At 43.7% G+C, this 17,307-nt stretch overlaps 2 protein-coding genes across 3 annotated transcripts in view; one reads left to right on the plus strand and one right to left on the minus strand.

Annotated features, from left to right (window-relative positions):
* Positions 1-17,307, plus strand: part of gpm6bb (glycoprotein M6Bb) — a 387,662-nt gene that overhangs the window by 4,909 nt on the left and 365,446 nt on the right. The gene's annotated exons all lie outside the window — the stretch shown is intronic.
* igsf3 (immunoglobulin superfamily, member 3) overlaps positions 5,392-17,307 on the minus strand; it is a 72,081-nt gene continuing 60,165 nt past the window's right edge. For both annotated transcript variants that reach the window (XM_070976773.1, XM_070976774.1), the window contains exons 7-9: positions 12,955-13,365; positions 10,680-11,126; positions 5,392-10,119 (exon numbers count right to left, since the gene is read on the minus strand). In XM_070976773.1, the coding sequence (XP_070832874.1) occupies positions 9,869-10,119; positions 10,680-11,126; positions 12,955-13,365 (1,109 nt within the window). In that variant the 3' untranslated portion in view covers positions 5,392-9,868. The remainder of the gene's footprint in view (positions 10,120-10,679; positions 11,127-12,954; positions 13,366-17,307) is intronic.

Genomic DNA, 17,307 nt, shown 5'->3' on the forward strand with positions numbered 1-17,307 from the left:
ATTTCACACCAGGGTCTCGAGCACTCTGATTGCAGTATCTTTAGTATATTCACGATGGTGAGAGATGATTCACTGAATGTGGAACCCTTGTATATTATATGCTGTCAAATATTCAACGGGCTCATCCAAAGATACTGTTTGAAGTAGCTGTTCGTCCCAGGGGAACGTGGTTTTTACATCCCCCCATCACCACTACCACCGCCACCACCAGCCCCTTCTTTTTTTCTTCTCTTGCACTTTGAGCTGCCATTTGTTTTGTTCCATCTTTTCCCTGTTGCATTCTCTTTGCTTCCATGACTCACCCTTCCCCCCTTTCTGGGATCATTATATAGTAGAATTTTACTGTATCTTTCTGCTTCCCTCCTTGTCTTCAGCACTAAAGGCACATTAGTGAACTCGCTTTGCCTGCTCCTTCTCATTCATAATTACTTGGCATCCCACAGGAGAACAAGATGCACATCGCTGATTAGCTCACTGTTGTAACCACCTTTACTTATGCAGAAAGGCTTCATCTGATTAAGCGTGCATGGTCTTATTAACAATTAAAAAACAACTTAGTTGGAATAATAGTACAAAAGATCTCTTTGCTTTGCCCTGCAGCAACATGGGCTACTGTAGAGTATATATCATACCTATGATAGAGGGGGCTGCAGGTCACAGGGCAGCTATTTGCCTTTGCTGCTTGCAGCCCCCATTTACTATACTGTTGTGTAAAATGCCCATAGGAAAATAAGGAATATACTCTCATTTGCCTGTATGGATCTATTTTTATAAGCCACAACTCTGCTTAGCTGGTCTGCGATGAATTCCAAGAAATGACACTCAGTACTTAAAAGTACAATATATCAAAGCCAGGTTTTTTCACCATGCTAACGACGTGGCTCTGGGGATGGCAGTTCGTTTGATCGGTCCACCACTTTGGTCCACACTGAAATATGTCCACAACTATTGGATTGTAATTAATATGTTGCGCAGACATGAATGTTTCCCAGACCATAAATGTTACTCTGAGGACTTCAACGCTCAAGTGTTTTCCTCTGGCACCATGCAGCTGACATTTGTGGTTTTGAGTAAAATGTCTCAACAGCTATTCGATGGATTGTCATAAGCTTTGGGGCAGACATTCATGTCGCTGTAATGGCGGACTCTAATAACAGAGGTGAGCCCTTAATTTTCCATCTATCAGGTCAAAATGGTTAATGGCCAAAACAAATGCCATTCCCATCAACATCAGCTGCACTTTTGTGTTAATATGCAAACGTTGGCATGCTAACACGTTAATCTGCTGAACTCACTAAACATAACTACTAAACATGCTGCTAGCACTGTCACTGTGAGCATCTTAGCATATGGATTTTAGCTGCGATGATGATGCTGTGCCTAAGAACAACCTCACAGAGCGGCTAGCATTAACTCTAAGGCTTGTTTAAAAACGCCTCAGGACTAGTCTCTTCCCTGCATCTGCTCCTGTTCACTGAAGCTACATACACTAACATCCTCTGTAAAGTCCTACATGGGCTGACCAAACTCGAGACAGAAGTAGAAAAGGTCAAGAGAAAGTGGCCTTGGCAAAATTTTCCTACTAAATTATAAAATATCCCACCTATCAGGTATTTAAATGTTCATTTAAATTCAGGATAAAACAAATAAAACAAGGATTGCCTGGAACAGTTAATTAGCTCAACATCTGAATCTCCAGGCTTTCACGGGGCCTCAGAGAATAGAGACTAAATGCAGCGGTCCCAGGGGAACGCTGCCTAGTAGCAACCTTAGCATCAGTTTACTCCGTCTTAGGCAGAGCCAGTGGAAGTACACACAAGATTTTAGTGCTAATCAATTATGGATGAGATGAGAAAATTCCAGGGTGCGTGTCATTTTGTGTGTTTGTAAATTTGTGCATGTTTTTAATCCATAATGAATGATGTGGGACCCTCAGTGTTTTTGTTGTTTGGATGTCGGTAGGTGTCTTGTGTGCTCTGTGCTGCCTGTGAATCATGTGATTCGCCTCCAGTTTCCACGACGATCGTGAGCAAACTCTTACCACGTTTCCAATGAACAGCGTTAACTAACAGGCTCCTAATACATGTATTGATTCATTTTTTTCCAAGCAGAATTTACACAGATGCCCAAGAGATTACTGACTGCTGCTGATACATCAATAGCAAATTGCAGTGCTATTTTCAGCAGTGCAGGTGGTACATCTGTTCTCCCCCTCTTATAACTCACTTACATTTCCCTTTACTTAAACCACAGAGGCAAACCATTGCATGGCTCGAGACATGAACATTAGAGTCCCTGTATTAACAGATTTCTTGCTGTTCTTATTGACTCACACTTAGATCACAGTGAGTCATACCACACAAAGCACTGTGGTATACAAAGGTGAGTGCAACAAGCTGTGCACATGCCTCAAAAGACCAGTCACACTCTGCAAGCTGTTAATTCTGTAGCCCCTTATGTCTTCCCCTCTAAAACAGAATCATGTCTGTCCTGCTTATACATAGTGGATACTGAACACTGTGTGTTGGTAAGTCAACATGTTTTTGCACAAAAGCAATATTCCCTTCTGATATTTACCAGCCACAAAAGCGTGGCTGGTATTGTTTTCACCTTGTGAGTCTCTGTGTGTGTGTTTGTGTCATCGTGGCAAAATGTTCTCCTGGAGACACTTACTAAACTGGGAACTACCGCAGTAGTATAAAGTATAAAGAAGTAATGACTAGTGAGTACTCATATGTTGGAACATCAACATGTTGCCGGGTGTCACGGCTGGTGTGATCGCATCACATGATGGTTTCTAGTCACACCTGTTTGCTTTTCTCTATGGATTTTCCTCTGTCCTGTTATGCTACATGCAAGCTCACCACAATGAAAGCAGGAGAAGAAATATCCCATCTTTGCATTCTCTTCAGCACTTCGTCTCTCACTGGTGATAAATCATAATCTATTTGCCTGAATGCTGCCCTGCTGCTTTGGATCGTTAAGTACTGTCTGTCCATGTGTGCCCTCTGGTGTCTGCATCCGCAGTGAGGACTATGGATTTCTGAACGTTGCTTACTTTTATGCAAAACAGATCTTTCCTCATAGGGTGTGTGCGCTTCAGAAAGTGGAAGAAAAAAAATCAGGGGAAAAGTGGGGCAGGAAGATAGTGCTCAAAGGGGGAGGATTCAGTGTTTTTGCATCCTGTGAAGTTGTGACAGAGCTGGCTGACAATAACATCAGCAATATCAGTGTGCCTGCTATCAGCGCCAGCAGCATCAATAGATCTTTGAGTGCGGGGGCTCTTTCACTCAAGACAGATTGTTTTGTCGAGAGTCGACCAAAAGCTCTTGCAGGGGAACCTGAATGCATCGCAGCACCCAGAACACGATCCAGTGACTCCAAAAGCACACACCAAACTTTGATTTTTCTTGCAGCGAATGCTCTTTTCCCTTTATGTCACCATGATTTATGGAATGGGTGGCAGCATTTGTTTTTGGCTTCATTGGGTATGTGTGCATTATTCTGAATTCATGCGAGGAGTCGGAGAGAAGTTCACAAATGGCGAGGACTGGTTTGCCGCTTGGGAGTTTGTGTGTGTATGTGTGTGTGTGTAAGAGAGGAAGGAAGTGTCAGCAAGTCCATCTGCATTGGATGAGTTATGAATGGTAAGATGTGATTTGCTGAGGCTGTCAAAAAGTGGCTGGTTAACTTGCAAGATTCCCTCTAAGCAGCATTTATCCTCTGACATGCTGACCCACTACTTCTCTCTCCCCAACTCACACACCACACACACACACACCCAACTGAACATGCAGAGTAAAGAAACCCTCACATTGTTGAGGGGCTCATAGGTCAAAAATCCACGCCAACTCAACAAGGCCCTGCTGCCTGCAGGGCCTTAACATTGTGTTTATGGTTAAAGCAGAACTCGATAGCTGGGAAGGGTGCTGGTAGTAGTTGTGAGAAAACTGGATCGATAAGTTGTTTTAATAACCAACAGTGCCCCCAAGAATTATTGGCACCTTTAGTGAATGAACAAAACAGGCTGTAGCAAAACGTCTTTGCTGTTTATCCTCTTTGTGGTTCGCCCAAAATGTTCACAAAAATCTTCTTAAATTTTAATTGGAGCAAAATTATTGAAATTAAGATATGTTGTCATTGAATAAATATTTTTCTCCAGAACATGTGTGCAAAAATGATTGGCACCCCTTGAAAACCTATGATTAAAATCTAACTGAAGCGTATTTCCAGTCAGATTTTACATTTTTAAGTTCACTTGATTAGGAACTCTTGATTAGTTCCCTTAGACCTCCGAACACAGTGGCGATGTGCAACAAAAGTTGTTGAACTGCGCAAATCAGGAAAGGATTGATGGAAGAAAATCTCTGACCAGTTGAAAATTTAATTATTTCCACTCTCAAGGTGATCTCACATAGTCAAACCTAACCTAACACGTAGTTTTAAAGCTGTGCCAGTGCTAAAAACTACGGTTTGAGCCCATTATCATTCTGGTGCAGGGGAAAAAAACGCCTGCAAGAGGATGTGTGTTTACACTGACCCACGCACTGAGGAGGATGGTTCAACTGGCAGAAGAATCGCCAGGGATCACAGCTGGAGAATTGCAGAGTTTAGCGAGTGTTGGGGGTCAGAAAGTCTCTAAAACTCAGACGCCACCTACATTAGCCACAAGTTGTTTGGGAGGGCTGCCAGGAAAAAACACGCTCTGCTGTCAATCAACAACAAACTAAAGCCTGACAGCTTGCCAAACGTTACTGGGACTTTCAGTGTGACTGGGTTATATGGTCAAGTTGAGTTTTTTGGCAAAAAAAAACATCAAAAGTGGGTTTGGTGCATACAGAAAGACAGCCACACAGAAAAGCACCTTATATCCACCATGACGTCTTTGATGTTTGACGGTGTCTGCAGATACAGACACTGCCACACACTTCCAATGGGTCATAAATGATGATTGAGAAAATCCACACAGAAATGGTTCACTGACCGCAGAATAAAGGTTTTGCCATGGCCATCACAGCCCTGAACCCCATCCAAAATCTGTGGGATGAGCTCAAGGGGAGAGTCCACAGGCGTCGACCTCAGAATCTGAAGAGAATCTGTACGGAGGAATGGTCTCAGATTCTGTGCCATGTGTTCATCATCACGCATGAAAGGAGAAGACTCAGAGCTGTTAACTTGGCAAAGAGAAGCTGCACAAAATATTAAATGAAAGGGTGCCAATAATTGTGGCAAACATATTTTGAGAAAAAATATTTGCTGCGAGCTAAGAAATTGTTTCTTTCAATTATGTTACTTCAATTAAATCTGTCGATATTTTAAGTGAGAGATCACAAGGATAAAGAATAAAAACATTCTTCATTTTGTTCATTTTTACTAAAGGATACCAAATAATGGGGCGCTGTATCCCCAAATACTGCAAACTGCGTATAGTTGAAAGGAAAACAGGAAGATGCACTGAATGATTTTTATTGCAATAAACCGACAATAGCAAAGTGCCTTTTTAATGGTCACGATGGCAACTATTTGATAGAATAACAAAGGAAAAAAAAAAAAAAGAAACAAACCATGGTCATATAAAAATACATCACTGAAAATAAAGCATCACCACAAACTATTTTACACCTAAATTCTAGAGCCAGCACACAGCCAATACATGCAGCCCTCAAAAGGCAGCTGTAACACTATCAGAACATCTGGAGGAATCCTGGGAGGCAGCTATGGATGGCATTAATATTATTCCTACAAAAAAAACATTCAGAATTTGACTGTACAGCTCCAAAGATGGCAGCAGCCCTGTGACATCACAGGCCGCAGCCACACCCTGCACTCCCTGGCTCAAGTCTAGAAAGATGAAATCAATTATGCATGAATTAAGTCGAGGGTTATGATTTCCACACTGAAGCTGCAGCAGCTGTTCAGTGGCACAACCTGCATCCCTGGGAATGTTCAAGATTTATAAAAGGCAATCAGTCAACCAACAAACAAGCTCCTGTAGTCTCGTTCATGAAAACTGAAATCAGCTCCCCATTAGAGTTTACTGCCAATGCAAATGCAAGTCATAAGATTCGCAACCATTACTGTCAAATCGCATCAGACATTTCCAACAGCTCCATCAATTATTCCTGGTGATACTGGGGCCTGAAAACGCACAGAAGGGCTTTCCTGCAGTTTTGATGTATATACTTCTCACTTGCACTAGCAAGTCACATCAAATAGCAACAGGAGGCTGAAGACGGTTTATAATGGAGAAAGAGAGGTAGTCCACATACTGTATATTGCAATTTAATGAGGTAACATTTCAACCACCAGGGTCTTTGTTAGGAAGATATTGATGTGTGAGGAAAACAGGCCATATATACAGAGAACAAGACAACTCCACCATTTACAAATTCATCCTTCTCATGCACAATCACACTATTGCACATATTGCTATCAAAAATGTACATCATATACTCTGCATAAACTATTAGCCAGTGTTAGCATAGTTGCTAGATGAATTTAAGTATATAGTGGATATCTTTTGGTTTATGGGAATTTCTATATGTGCCATGGGCTCTTATTCTTCCAGTTGGAGATATCATTTTCTGTTTTTCTCTGTTTGCCTGACAAAGATTTTGATGGCCAGAATGTTGCCTCGTTAACTACTTGGGAGCTTGCAATATTCAGTGTGTGTACTGCCTATCTGTTCTACCGTGTGCTGCTTTTGCCTGGGACCTTGTATTCAGTTGAGGTTGGATGTGCACACTTCTAAGTCTCTGCTCAAGATTCTTTATCCACATCAATATCGCTTCGGTGAAAACACTTGTAAACAGAAGGTTGATAATGAGAGGATGGGCAGTTAATCAATGGGCCTTTTTTTTTTTTTTTTAAGGTATCCAAGCCGGGTTTCCACAGCAGGAACTTTCCCCAGGGACCAGGAACCTTTGGAGGAGCTCGATGCGCTTTTACCACATGGACTAGGGTTTAAATCAAGTTCTGGGGACATCGTTTTGCCCCCCAAAAGTCCCTGCTCAGGGTGTAGTGCTTTCCAAAAGTACAAGAACTTTGCCAGTGCAGCTTGCAGCGCTGATCATTACTGACTGGTTGAGGATTCGCAGCATTTTATTTGAGCCACCATTTTTTAAAAATCTGCAGCCGCAAACCAGTTTGTTTTTGTTCATTGTGCTTTGACGTATCAACGCGGAGTTACCGATGGACGCATATGACGGATGCACTGGCGGTCAACGTTGTCATACAGTCGCATGCAAAACTGAGGTGTGACCATTGCTTTTTCATGCATCAGTGGACCAATTTAAATAATCTTCACAGGACTTTAGATGGTGGTGGAAACACACACAACAAAGGGCTGAAGGAACCTTTTAGTTCCTTGAAAAGCAGTAAAAGTAGTGGGCTTTAGTTCAAGCTGAATTTGCAACTCCCCTGACTAAACAGCACCGGCCTTCAACCACCTGGAATAGTGTGGTTTACTTGAAATGAAGTGGTTACCTTGAAAAACAACGAAGGAGGTGGAAATCTCAGAACTCGGTGGCTTGTGTCAGTATCAGCTACTTGCTTTTCTTTGACATAAATTTGTTTAATGAAGTGCTGCATAAAAGCAAAGCATTAAAAAGACAAATATGAGCAATAATATCAAACACAATCTCCACAACACCCATTCTTGAAACAGATTACTTCACAGGTTCAATGGGCATCTGGAATTGGCAGTCAAATATTGGAAATGATGAGGGACTGGGCTTTGTGTTGACTCCTGGCTCAGGAAGTTGGGGTTGGGGTTGGGGGGGGGGTTGGGATTGGGCACTGCTCTGTCACACAAACACAATGCTCAAAGAGTTCAACGTTTACAAAACATCAAAATTCCTCCTGCAGTATTGTCATGCAATATACATGTTGACACGATTGAGACAACAATGTCAAGTTTTTCAAGAGTTTTCATGTCCAGTCTGGCAGTGAAAGGGTTGGGACCAGGTCGGGTAGAGGATTTCACACCTCTCCTGGCAGTTGCATTCCAGGGAAGGTGACACAGATTTGCAACCCTTCTGCCTTGCGTCAGGGGAGCCGAGGATGACGCCTTCAGCTAGAATCCATGATTAAAAGACATTTCAACAGTTCAGCTTCAGCTGTCTTTGATCAAACATCCTACCTAGGTGTTACATCACATTTCACTAAATAAACGCGACTCAAGCAAAAGCAGTAAGTGAATTCATTTTTGTGACTTGTCTGTTCAACTACTGTACATGTAAAGCCACAGTAATCTTCATTATAGGTATAGATATACAGTGTTTTGACACTGACCAAACTTGACAATCTGGTATGAAATGCTACAGACTGCAATGCGCAGGACAAATCTAGCATTTCTACATCTACCACATTGCCAACACACAGGCTATTGACATAATCTGCTTGGTGCAGTTGCCTGGCAACAGAAGCAGCACAGTTCTTAGAGAATTTCAAAGCAAAAAGAAAAAATCTTACAAAGCTATGCAAAGTAGTATAAAACAATAAATAGAAAAATCTTTAAAATAAACACAAAAGTCAAACATTTGCCAAAACCCATCAATTTGTTTTCTTATAATGTGCAGATAACATGTTTAGAGTGTCTCACTACACATCTACACATAATCCTCAGTGTGGTTCAAATCGAAAGTCTTTTTTTTTTTTAACTAAAATGCCTCTTTTGAGCTTCTGATATCTTTTAAAGACAGGACGGGGTGGTCATACTGGGCCACATGAAGAAATGTGCAAGAATTTCATGTCAGTCAATAACCTCCACTGTGTAGACTAATTTAAGCAGGACAATTCAACTGATTTAACATGAGTGTAAAAAGCGCCCACAAGGCCCATAAACCCACAGCAGGAGGTGAGCAGACATATTTACAATCTGCCTCAAAACTAATCCCCCTCCCCCGCTTTTTAAACTTCAAACATTAGCTGCAGAGGACAGAGTGGACATAAGGAGATCTTGGCACTGGAAAGAAAAAAAAAAAGTCAAAGTACATATATCTTCAGCAGGTGAGGACTGTTCATTTATTCTCCATTATTTCTGACGTTCCTCCCTCTTGTTCTCTTGCCGCTTTCTCTTTTCAGAGAGGAGGATGAAGAGAAGAGCGGAGCAGTCTCTCACTAAGGCCAGAGTGTCTGGCAGTGTTTAAGTGGCGCACGAGGACCTGTTTCTATCTGCCAAGGCAAATTCATTGTGGAGGCAGGTGGGCCAACACACATACACACATCCTCACTTAGGACACAGACTTGTGTGTCCTTGCCTTTGTCTCTATGCAGGCTGGCAACCAAGTCATCAGCTACGGAGTCAGTGGGCGCAGAGAATCACTATGGCAACCAACAAAGTGGGCCAGGCTGTGGCTGCTCTTGGATCAGTGCGTAGACTTTTTTGGCATCCACTCAGAGCCGGATTCGATCATAGAGTTCCTTCTCTTAAAGGTTCTTCCCGGATTGGCCAGCGATCTCTATGTGCGCAGTTTTTCTTTTTTCGCTTTTGAAAAATAGACAAATATTCAGATAATAAAAATCAAAATGCAGCTATGAGATTAAGTTTCACAGAAAACAGAAACGAGAGAGGCTCATGGTACTCTCTTGCCTTTCACTTCGCATTCGTACGATTAATCGTGCTAACACGGCACATCCACTCTAGTCCACACACGCACATACACACACACAGACCAAAAAAAACACACCGTTGTTAACATAAAACAGGCAGCCACCAGGGTAGGAATTTTAAAACTGATCAACTGATTGACTAATTCAACACAGCAGTGAACGACAGTAAGGTCTGAAGGTGGAGTCCAGATCTGCTCCCTGGCATTGTGTTGGCTGGATCCACGATTCACGCGAGGCAGGTTGGGGGGACCCTTGCTTAATCGACGGAGCCGGGGTGTAGGCTGAGCGCGGGTGGGTCCAGACAGGTGGGAGAGTAACTGAGGTGAGGCTCTTTAATCCAGAGGAGGGGGGCGCCGTTCTTGCCTTCTTGGCTCTTGCTGTTGTTGCGGCTCTTGTAGCGCACTAACAGCACGGCGATGAGGAGGATGCCAAAGATGGGGAAGGGGTAAAAGAAGACGAAGTAGAAGAGGGAGTCGTTGGAGCACACCACTGACTGGAGGGTGGACACTGTTGACAGAGGAGAGACAAATCAAAGATTTTAACAGAGGCAAAAAGGTCCCGAGGAAAACTACAGACTCAAATGGCCTTTTTAAGAAACTGTGTTTTAATGGTTCTTATAGCATCACTTCATTTATTTGCTCACACTGGTGAATGACTCTATTGCACATCTTGAGATCCATTAATCACTCAGCTTTAATGCTGAACAGTGGGCAGCCATCTCTTGCTCTACTTTTAACTGGACTTGAAAGTAACTTTTGCAGGTTGGGAAGCCAGATGATCATGATGGGGAGGGATGGCATGCACAGTATGCTCAGAGAGCTCCCTAATTGGCCTATGATATCCTCTTGTTACATGCACTGTAACACAGATGACATATTAGGATTGGGCCAAATGACAATACATATGCAAAACATCCAAAGAAGCAGCAGTTAATTACATCTTGTGCTATCTTCAGTTGCCAGCATAATATCAGAAGACAGCCTTTGTTACAAGTATAGTTCTGTCAAAGTGTTCATTGTTACCTGCACTCAGAGACGCTCAAAGAATTCAGTTAATGAAGGACTTACCTTGCTGTAATATATTGACGATAGTGAACCCAGAGTTGTTGGTAGTCAGGCGGTACCACGCGTTGCGGGGGTTGAGTAGCCACTCCTCAACGTGGCAGTAGTATCGGCCTGCGTCTGTTGGCCGTGCCCCTTGAATGGTCAAGCTGTACTGGTCCGAGGTCATCCTCTCAAACTGCAGGCGGGAATTTGGCCCCGCCTCCTCTCTGGGGCTGCAGTTTCCGTTTCCGAAAACGGCGTCATGGCCGATGGAGAACACACACTCGCGCTCTGTCTCCTCCTCGCCCGGCTGGTCGTCACTGTCCTCGTCTTCGGAGCGCTCCACATACCAGGACACGGAGAAGCGGGAGTCTCGGGACGACTGGGAAGGAATGCTACAGCCCAGTCGGATAGAGTCAGACTCTTGTACTGTCACATTTGACTCCATTTCCTCCACCTGCAGTCGCACCTCTGCGGTGGTCCAAGGGGATAAGACAGAGAAACAGATGGGGGCAGAAAAAGCAGATATGTATCGAAATGAACAGTGTTTCTTATAAAAAGACCACATTTACTCAAATTTACATGAAGTGCAGCTATTCCAGAATCTATTTGAACTAGAGCCAAAACTGTGCTGGTTCACGCTTCTCAAATGTGAGGATTATCTGATTATTTGACAGTATTGTGAATATCTCTGTGTTTTGGACTGTAGATAGTCAACTTGTCTTGACATCGTGCTCGGCATTCTTCAGTAACGCAGCCTTAATTCAAACTTCAAATGAGCAAACCAGCGAATGATTCTGGAAACAGGGACACCAAACTTTCAAAATGTGCAAACATAAGACAAAAATAAATAAATCCCACTGTGCTGCCCACAGCTATCACCATTCTTTTAGCTTTCCAGCAAGGTTAGATCCTCTCCCAAGGCAAGTGTGTCTGTCGGTCTGTCTGTATGGGTATGCTACAACCCTTCAGGGATGGTACAATGACCCAGTTCCACTGCAGTTAAAAAAAAAGGCAGTTAAGACCTGGCTTGCCTGCCTCCTCTCACACACAGTTTGGAACGGTCTTCTTGTTAAAGCAAAATGAGAAGCAGAAAGGACAGCAGGAGAGCAAGAAAAAAAAACAAAAAACGGCGAGTGCTGGCACACATCTCCCCTCATGTTTCCTCCCGACAAGCTGATTTCTGGATGACTGCCTAGGTGAATGCATTTTTTAGCACCTTAATGAATATCCATGATGTTTAGACAGCATATTCTATTCCTATTACGTAGATGTTTATGTAGCATTAAAAGTAAAAACCTATATAGCTATGAATAATATACTTTATACTTTTCCCGATTAAATCTTTAATAATAATCCAGGCCCCGGATGAGCTTCCACACACAACCATATGTTAACTTTTTTTAGACTCTAAGGTTAAGCTAAAGCATGAAAGGGAGTCAATGCTGCACACAAAGAAAAGCCTATAGTGTGCAAACTCTGCATTTGTGTATGCATTGTAGCTCCCCTAATTGTTTGAGCAGTGTCAGCTTCACTGTCTGCATAAAATACATGCGTTTTCCTTGCCCTCTTGGCTCATGACCAGAAGTTCTGTTCCTCGTGTTCTAGTTGCCGTATGAGGGATTTCACTCTGCATTATAAACAGGACACCTGGCAGAAGAACACTGCTCTCACAGACGTCTGACAAAAAGTCACCTTCAGCTGGTGTGTTGAATCTGTTCATACAAAAAAGGGTATGCCAAGGATGGGTGGGTTGTTTTTATTATTTATTTGAATTTGAGGGGCACTGAGTTTGATTGCAGATGAGGGGAAGCAAGTTTGTGGTAAGAGAATGTGGGCGAAGGTGAAAGTCAGTCAAGGGGAGGAAACAAATACAAGAGGGAGTGTGCTTAAGATACCTGGGAGGTGGGAAGTCATTGTTTGGGTGGCAGTAGGCACATTATGTCTCTGAATGCTTTGGGCGTTTTTGAGTACAGGACAAGAGGGCTGGGTTCTTGGTCTGAGCCAGGCTCTGCCCTCCAGCACAGCACATGACAGCTGGCATGACTTCAACCCATTTTTTGCCACCCGAGCTCTGCCCGGGGCAGGTGTAAGGTCATAAGAGCGAGACATCCTTGATGCCGTAGGCAGAGCATGTGGGAGTGAGGTGAGGAGGATTTGGAGGAGGGATTGGGTCAATAATGTTCAACTGGTCTAAAGCAGGACAGCATGTGGGCCCAAAGAGACAGCTGCTGCTTCCCTGCAGTGGGAATAAATAGCATTTTGTTAAAGACAGCAGCACTTCTGACTGTTTGCTCACCTGGCTGTCTGACCAGAACCTGCGTGAACCCTGATGACTCCCGGGAGAGTCGATACAAGGCTCCATCTGGGTCGCTCAGCCACTCTTCCACCAGGCAGTAGTACGTCCCAGAATCACTGTTCTCTGCTCTGTTTAAGGTCAACACATAGAGACGGGGTGACAGCCTCTCGGACTGCACTCGCCGCCGCAGTCTCTCTTCGTCTGCGTAGGCGCCGTACTCAAAGGCCCCCGAGTGTTCAATTCTCAGCAGGAGCTCATCGGCCTCTGACCCGGTTGCGCGCCTCACGTACCACATCACGGCGTGCTGGGAGTCCTGGCTGGTCTGGGAGGAGATGGAGCAGTTGATCCTGACGCGGCTGTCCTCCACGTACACCTGAGACTGGTTGGTCTTTTGCACTCGCAACTTGCTCTCTGCAACGAATTAGGCAAGAGGAGGGAAGGAGAAAAAGAAGACAGTCATTCCTTTGGGTGCAAGAAAACGCGAGCACTGGTGACAGGTACACAATACAATTTCTGTTTTATGACAGACGACCTGTAGCTGAGTTTATTTCTGGTGGCAGCAGGGCAGGAAAAGATAGTGGTGTGTGGGTGGGTGGGTAAGGCAGGTGACAAAGAGGAAGAAGGAGGAAATGTCAGGCAAATCAAAGCTTAGGGAATGGGAGGTCTGCTGGTATCACGGGAGTAACGTAAGATAAGATGCAGAACAGTTGAAGAGACAAGGGTGAAGGAGAGGGGGGTGGATTGTGAAGCAGGGCCATGGATATAATTAGGTAAGACACAAGACAAAAGCAGAGCAGGGGGTCTGTCACTCTGCCAAAAAGAAAAGCAAAGAGAAAGAAGAAGGAATGCAATTATAAAGTCAAGCAAGGACGGGAAGAGAGCAGATAGGAGAGGGAGGAGATGATATAGAGGTGTGACTGAGATGTCAGGAAAGAGCTGAGGCTGCCCTGAGTGCTCTGACAGGATTGGTTACAGTGACATCGGTTGTGGGATAGGATTAGCTGCAGGTACATCAGGTGTGACCGCGACCAGGGCCCCGCTGTCAAATGCTTGGGGGGAGGATTAGCTCATTTTCCCAGCCATAAGACCTGCTGTATTTTACATTCAACATTATATGACAGGAATGAGATTGCTCTGCTACTTCAGGAGATACTTCAGAAGATTAGTATTAGATAATGAAGATTTGTCTCAAACAATTATAAACCTGGAGGTGTTTATCTGCAGTCAGATAAATACCACCCAGTTTGAATGAATGTCAAACGAATTCTCCTTATATGTGAATTTATAAAGTGCAGTTTCTAGCCTCTTTGACCAGAAATGGGAGACCCAGCGCAGACCATCTCTATCAGACACTTTACAATCTTTAACTTCCACAATAACAATTTGATTGGTAGCACTTTCTAGTGTTGCTACACTGACAGCGAGCCAACACTTGTTTCTTGGCTGAGCTCAATTTGGGGAAACAAATTCCCTTAATTGATCTCTGCGGCAGACATGCACGTCATTTTGCCACCCCTTCCCATCAAAAGACAGTGGAAAACCTATTTTTGGATCAGAGGATCGATGTCTACCAGAACTGTCCAAATAACACACACATCAGATGATTTGTGAATGCACACAGCAACAAACAAATACATGTACATGTACATTTGCAGAAGAAGCCTGTCAAATGCAGTTTTTAAAGCAATTAACTCTGTGTGAATTTGTAAAAACAGCCTAGCCTTGCTAAGGTACAAACGTTTGCATTAAACAGGTTTTGATAACAAGTTGTCATCTGCCTTCCTTTTCCCTCTCTATGCCTCTCCTGCATTCTTAAACAACCCTCTGCATCTCCGATTCACGCCCCCCCCCCCAGCTCACACTGAGTTTGACAATGACTGACTGACTGCCTAGGGTCACAGCCATCTGCCTAGATAACCTCAGCCTTATCCACAGATTGCTATGCGTGCTCAAATGATCGCTGTTTGTGATCATGCATATTTGCACTGCATATACAACATGCACACGTTTGGTTGCGAACGTCAAAAGATGCATGACTGATAGGCAACGCCAGACCACCCTGTTGTGCAACAGCATTTTGAGCTAGCATCTCAAATTAGTCATCATCATTGCCTCGGTGCCCACTAGAGACTTGGTAGGAAGCCTGACAATTTCTCCATCCGGAGTTACTGCCGAGCCCTGCAGAATCCTGGCAATCATTTTTTTCTTTTTTTGTAGGAGAATTACCTCCGAACCTCCTGAAGTGGAACCATGCAGGATTGGATTGGCACAGGACAAAGCAATTCTCTGCCGTTCCCATTTGAAGTTTGATTCCGCAGCCAGGAGAAAAACTGGGGGCTGAAAGCCTGTTGCTGTACATCAGTGTTTACAGAAATGCTTTTTCATAGCTAAAATAGGCTAATTATTCAGGCCCTATTAGGTAGCATGATGAGCTATTACAAGTTATTATAAGCAAGCACTCACTCAAGCAGGGACAGAGGGCCTAATAAAATTTAAGCGCAATGGGCAGAAAGGCGGAAGAGAAATAAATGGACGGGAAATCTTTTTATGTCCCAAAACAACCTTAAAGTCTCTATTCCCTCCAGAATCCCATTGCTGTAAAATGTCTCAGCAAGAGAACAGCGACTTCACAAACCAGCCTGTCACATCCTTGGACACGTGTCCATTCCCACTGAGAGCGAGGTTTCTTCCTTCAGCTACAGTACAGCCATCCCACCACAGCTACATCAATGCATCTGCTGATGCAAGCAGCAGAAAGTCAGCTCAGAAATTCCATATGATGTGTATACAGTCTGCACTGTTTATATATTGTGCTATTGATGAAGGCAGATTCAGTATGTTGTGCGAGCAGACCTGATTTAATCATACATCGTTAACAAGGCTGCTCATCATATATGTGCATCCTGTCAACAGCGAGAGGAGTAGAGTGTTCCTGCGTGTCAGCATGGCTGTCAATACCTATTTTAAGTGTGATCACATGTTTTTTTGCTACTGTGTTTCTTTAATGAGCCTCAAGGGTGCATCTATAAAGTAAGACAAATCCATAATTGGAAACACTTGTTCTCACTGCTCTGCATTAGTTCATGTGCCAGTCAAACCTGGCCTCAGTGAGAAGGAAAGTGCAGGCTCATTTTAAATGCACCAGCCTTTAACTGTTTTAGTTTATTTTCTGCACAGGAAAAAAGGGGCATAAACTGCCTGTATAATCAGGCAGAAGATTAAAAACTCATAATTTTGAAGTTAACCTTAAGCATGAATGTTGACAGCCTCTCCTACATATCACCCGCCTCTGTGGTTTCCAGGGCAACCCTGTCTCCAGTAACAACGTGGTATGGCTGAGATACCTTTAAGGACCTCACTGATCTTATCTTCCAGGAAAAGAACAGACTTAATTAAACAAGGCCAGAGCCTTTTGTTTATATCACCAGGCATCATTAAATTACATTTAATTAAAAGTCTGATTCTTGGCCTGCAAAGTGCGTGAGATTTTTTTTTATTGGGCAGAATAGAGATGTAATGAAATGAGCTGCATCCAGACAGAGTGCCTCACACCAAACAACTATCTCAGCTCCACTGGAAATACTTGTGTTTCCGCAGTTTGCTGGGCATGTAGCGTCATTACAGTGCACACAAACCCACACAGAGCAGTCACTAATTGGCTCATTGAACCCTTGTCTCACCCCTTCCCATGTGTGCCCAATTTGTCTTGTTTAATAGCTACAAGAACTGCAGAGTTAAGACAAAGCTGTCTTTATTCCTGTTATTTATCAGTGGAGGTAAGTACACAAAGGCTACAAACAGCAGGCCAGGTTTGATAAGGAAGAAAGACAAGCAGAGTGCACCCCAAACCCCAAAAGCCGCACTGCACGACTGTGAAGCAGAGCAGATGAAAACAAGTTTGAGTCCTAGGGGAGGAGTAGTGTGCGGCTAAGGATGCCACTGTGGCATGTCAGCACACACCAACCACAGCGCACACACATACTCGCAACCAACTTTTAGGATGACTTCAAAGGAGCTTGAAAACTGCTTGGCCGAGCGTTCAGAGGAAGAGAATGCAGACCGAGATTGGTAAATCAAAGAGTGTTATCCTTTCTTCTTTGGCAAGAGAGGAAATTAAATTCATTTTCCATCTCTGTCTTATTCTGCTGCTCCAGGTGAAGTCTTTTAATGCAAGACTGGCTCTAAACGTCAGGGTGGAAATGCCAGTTTCACCCCTCTCATTTCCCCTTCATCACAGACTTTGTTTTGACCAGTCATCACCTCTTCCCTCCCTTCTGTGTTACTGTGATCTGTGTCTCTCCTGATCACACTCTGCCTAATCACCTGACACTAACATGAATATTCAGCTGCCTC

This window comes from Chaetodon trifascialis, chromosome 12 (assembly GCF_039877785.1).
Source record: "Chaetodon trifascialis isolate fChaTrf1 chromosome 12, fChaTrf1.hap1, whole genome shotgun sequence".
In the NCBI taxonomy this organism is placed as follows: domain Eukaryota; kingdom Metazoa; phylum Chordata; class Actinopteri; order Chaetodontiformes; family Chaetodontidae; genus Chaetodon; species Chaetodon trifascialis.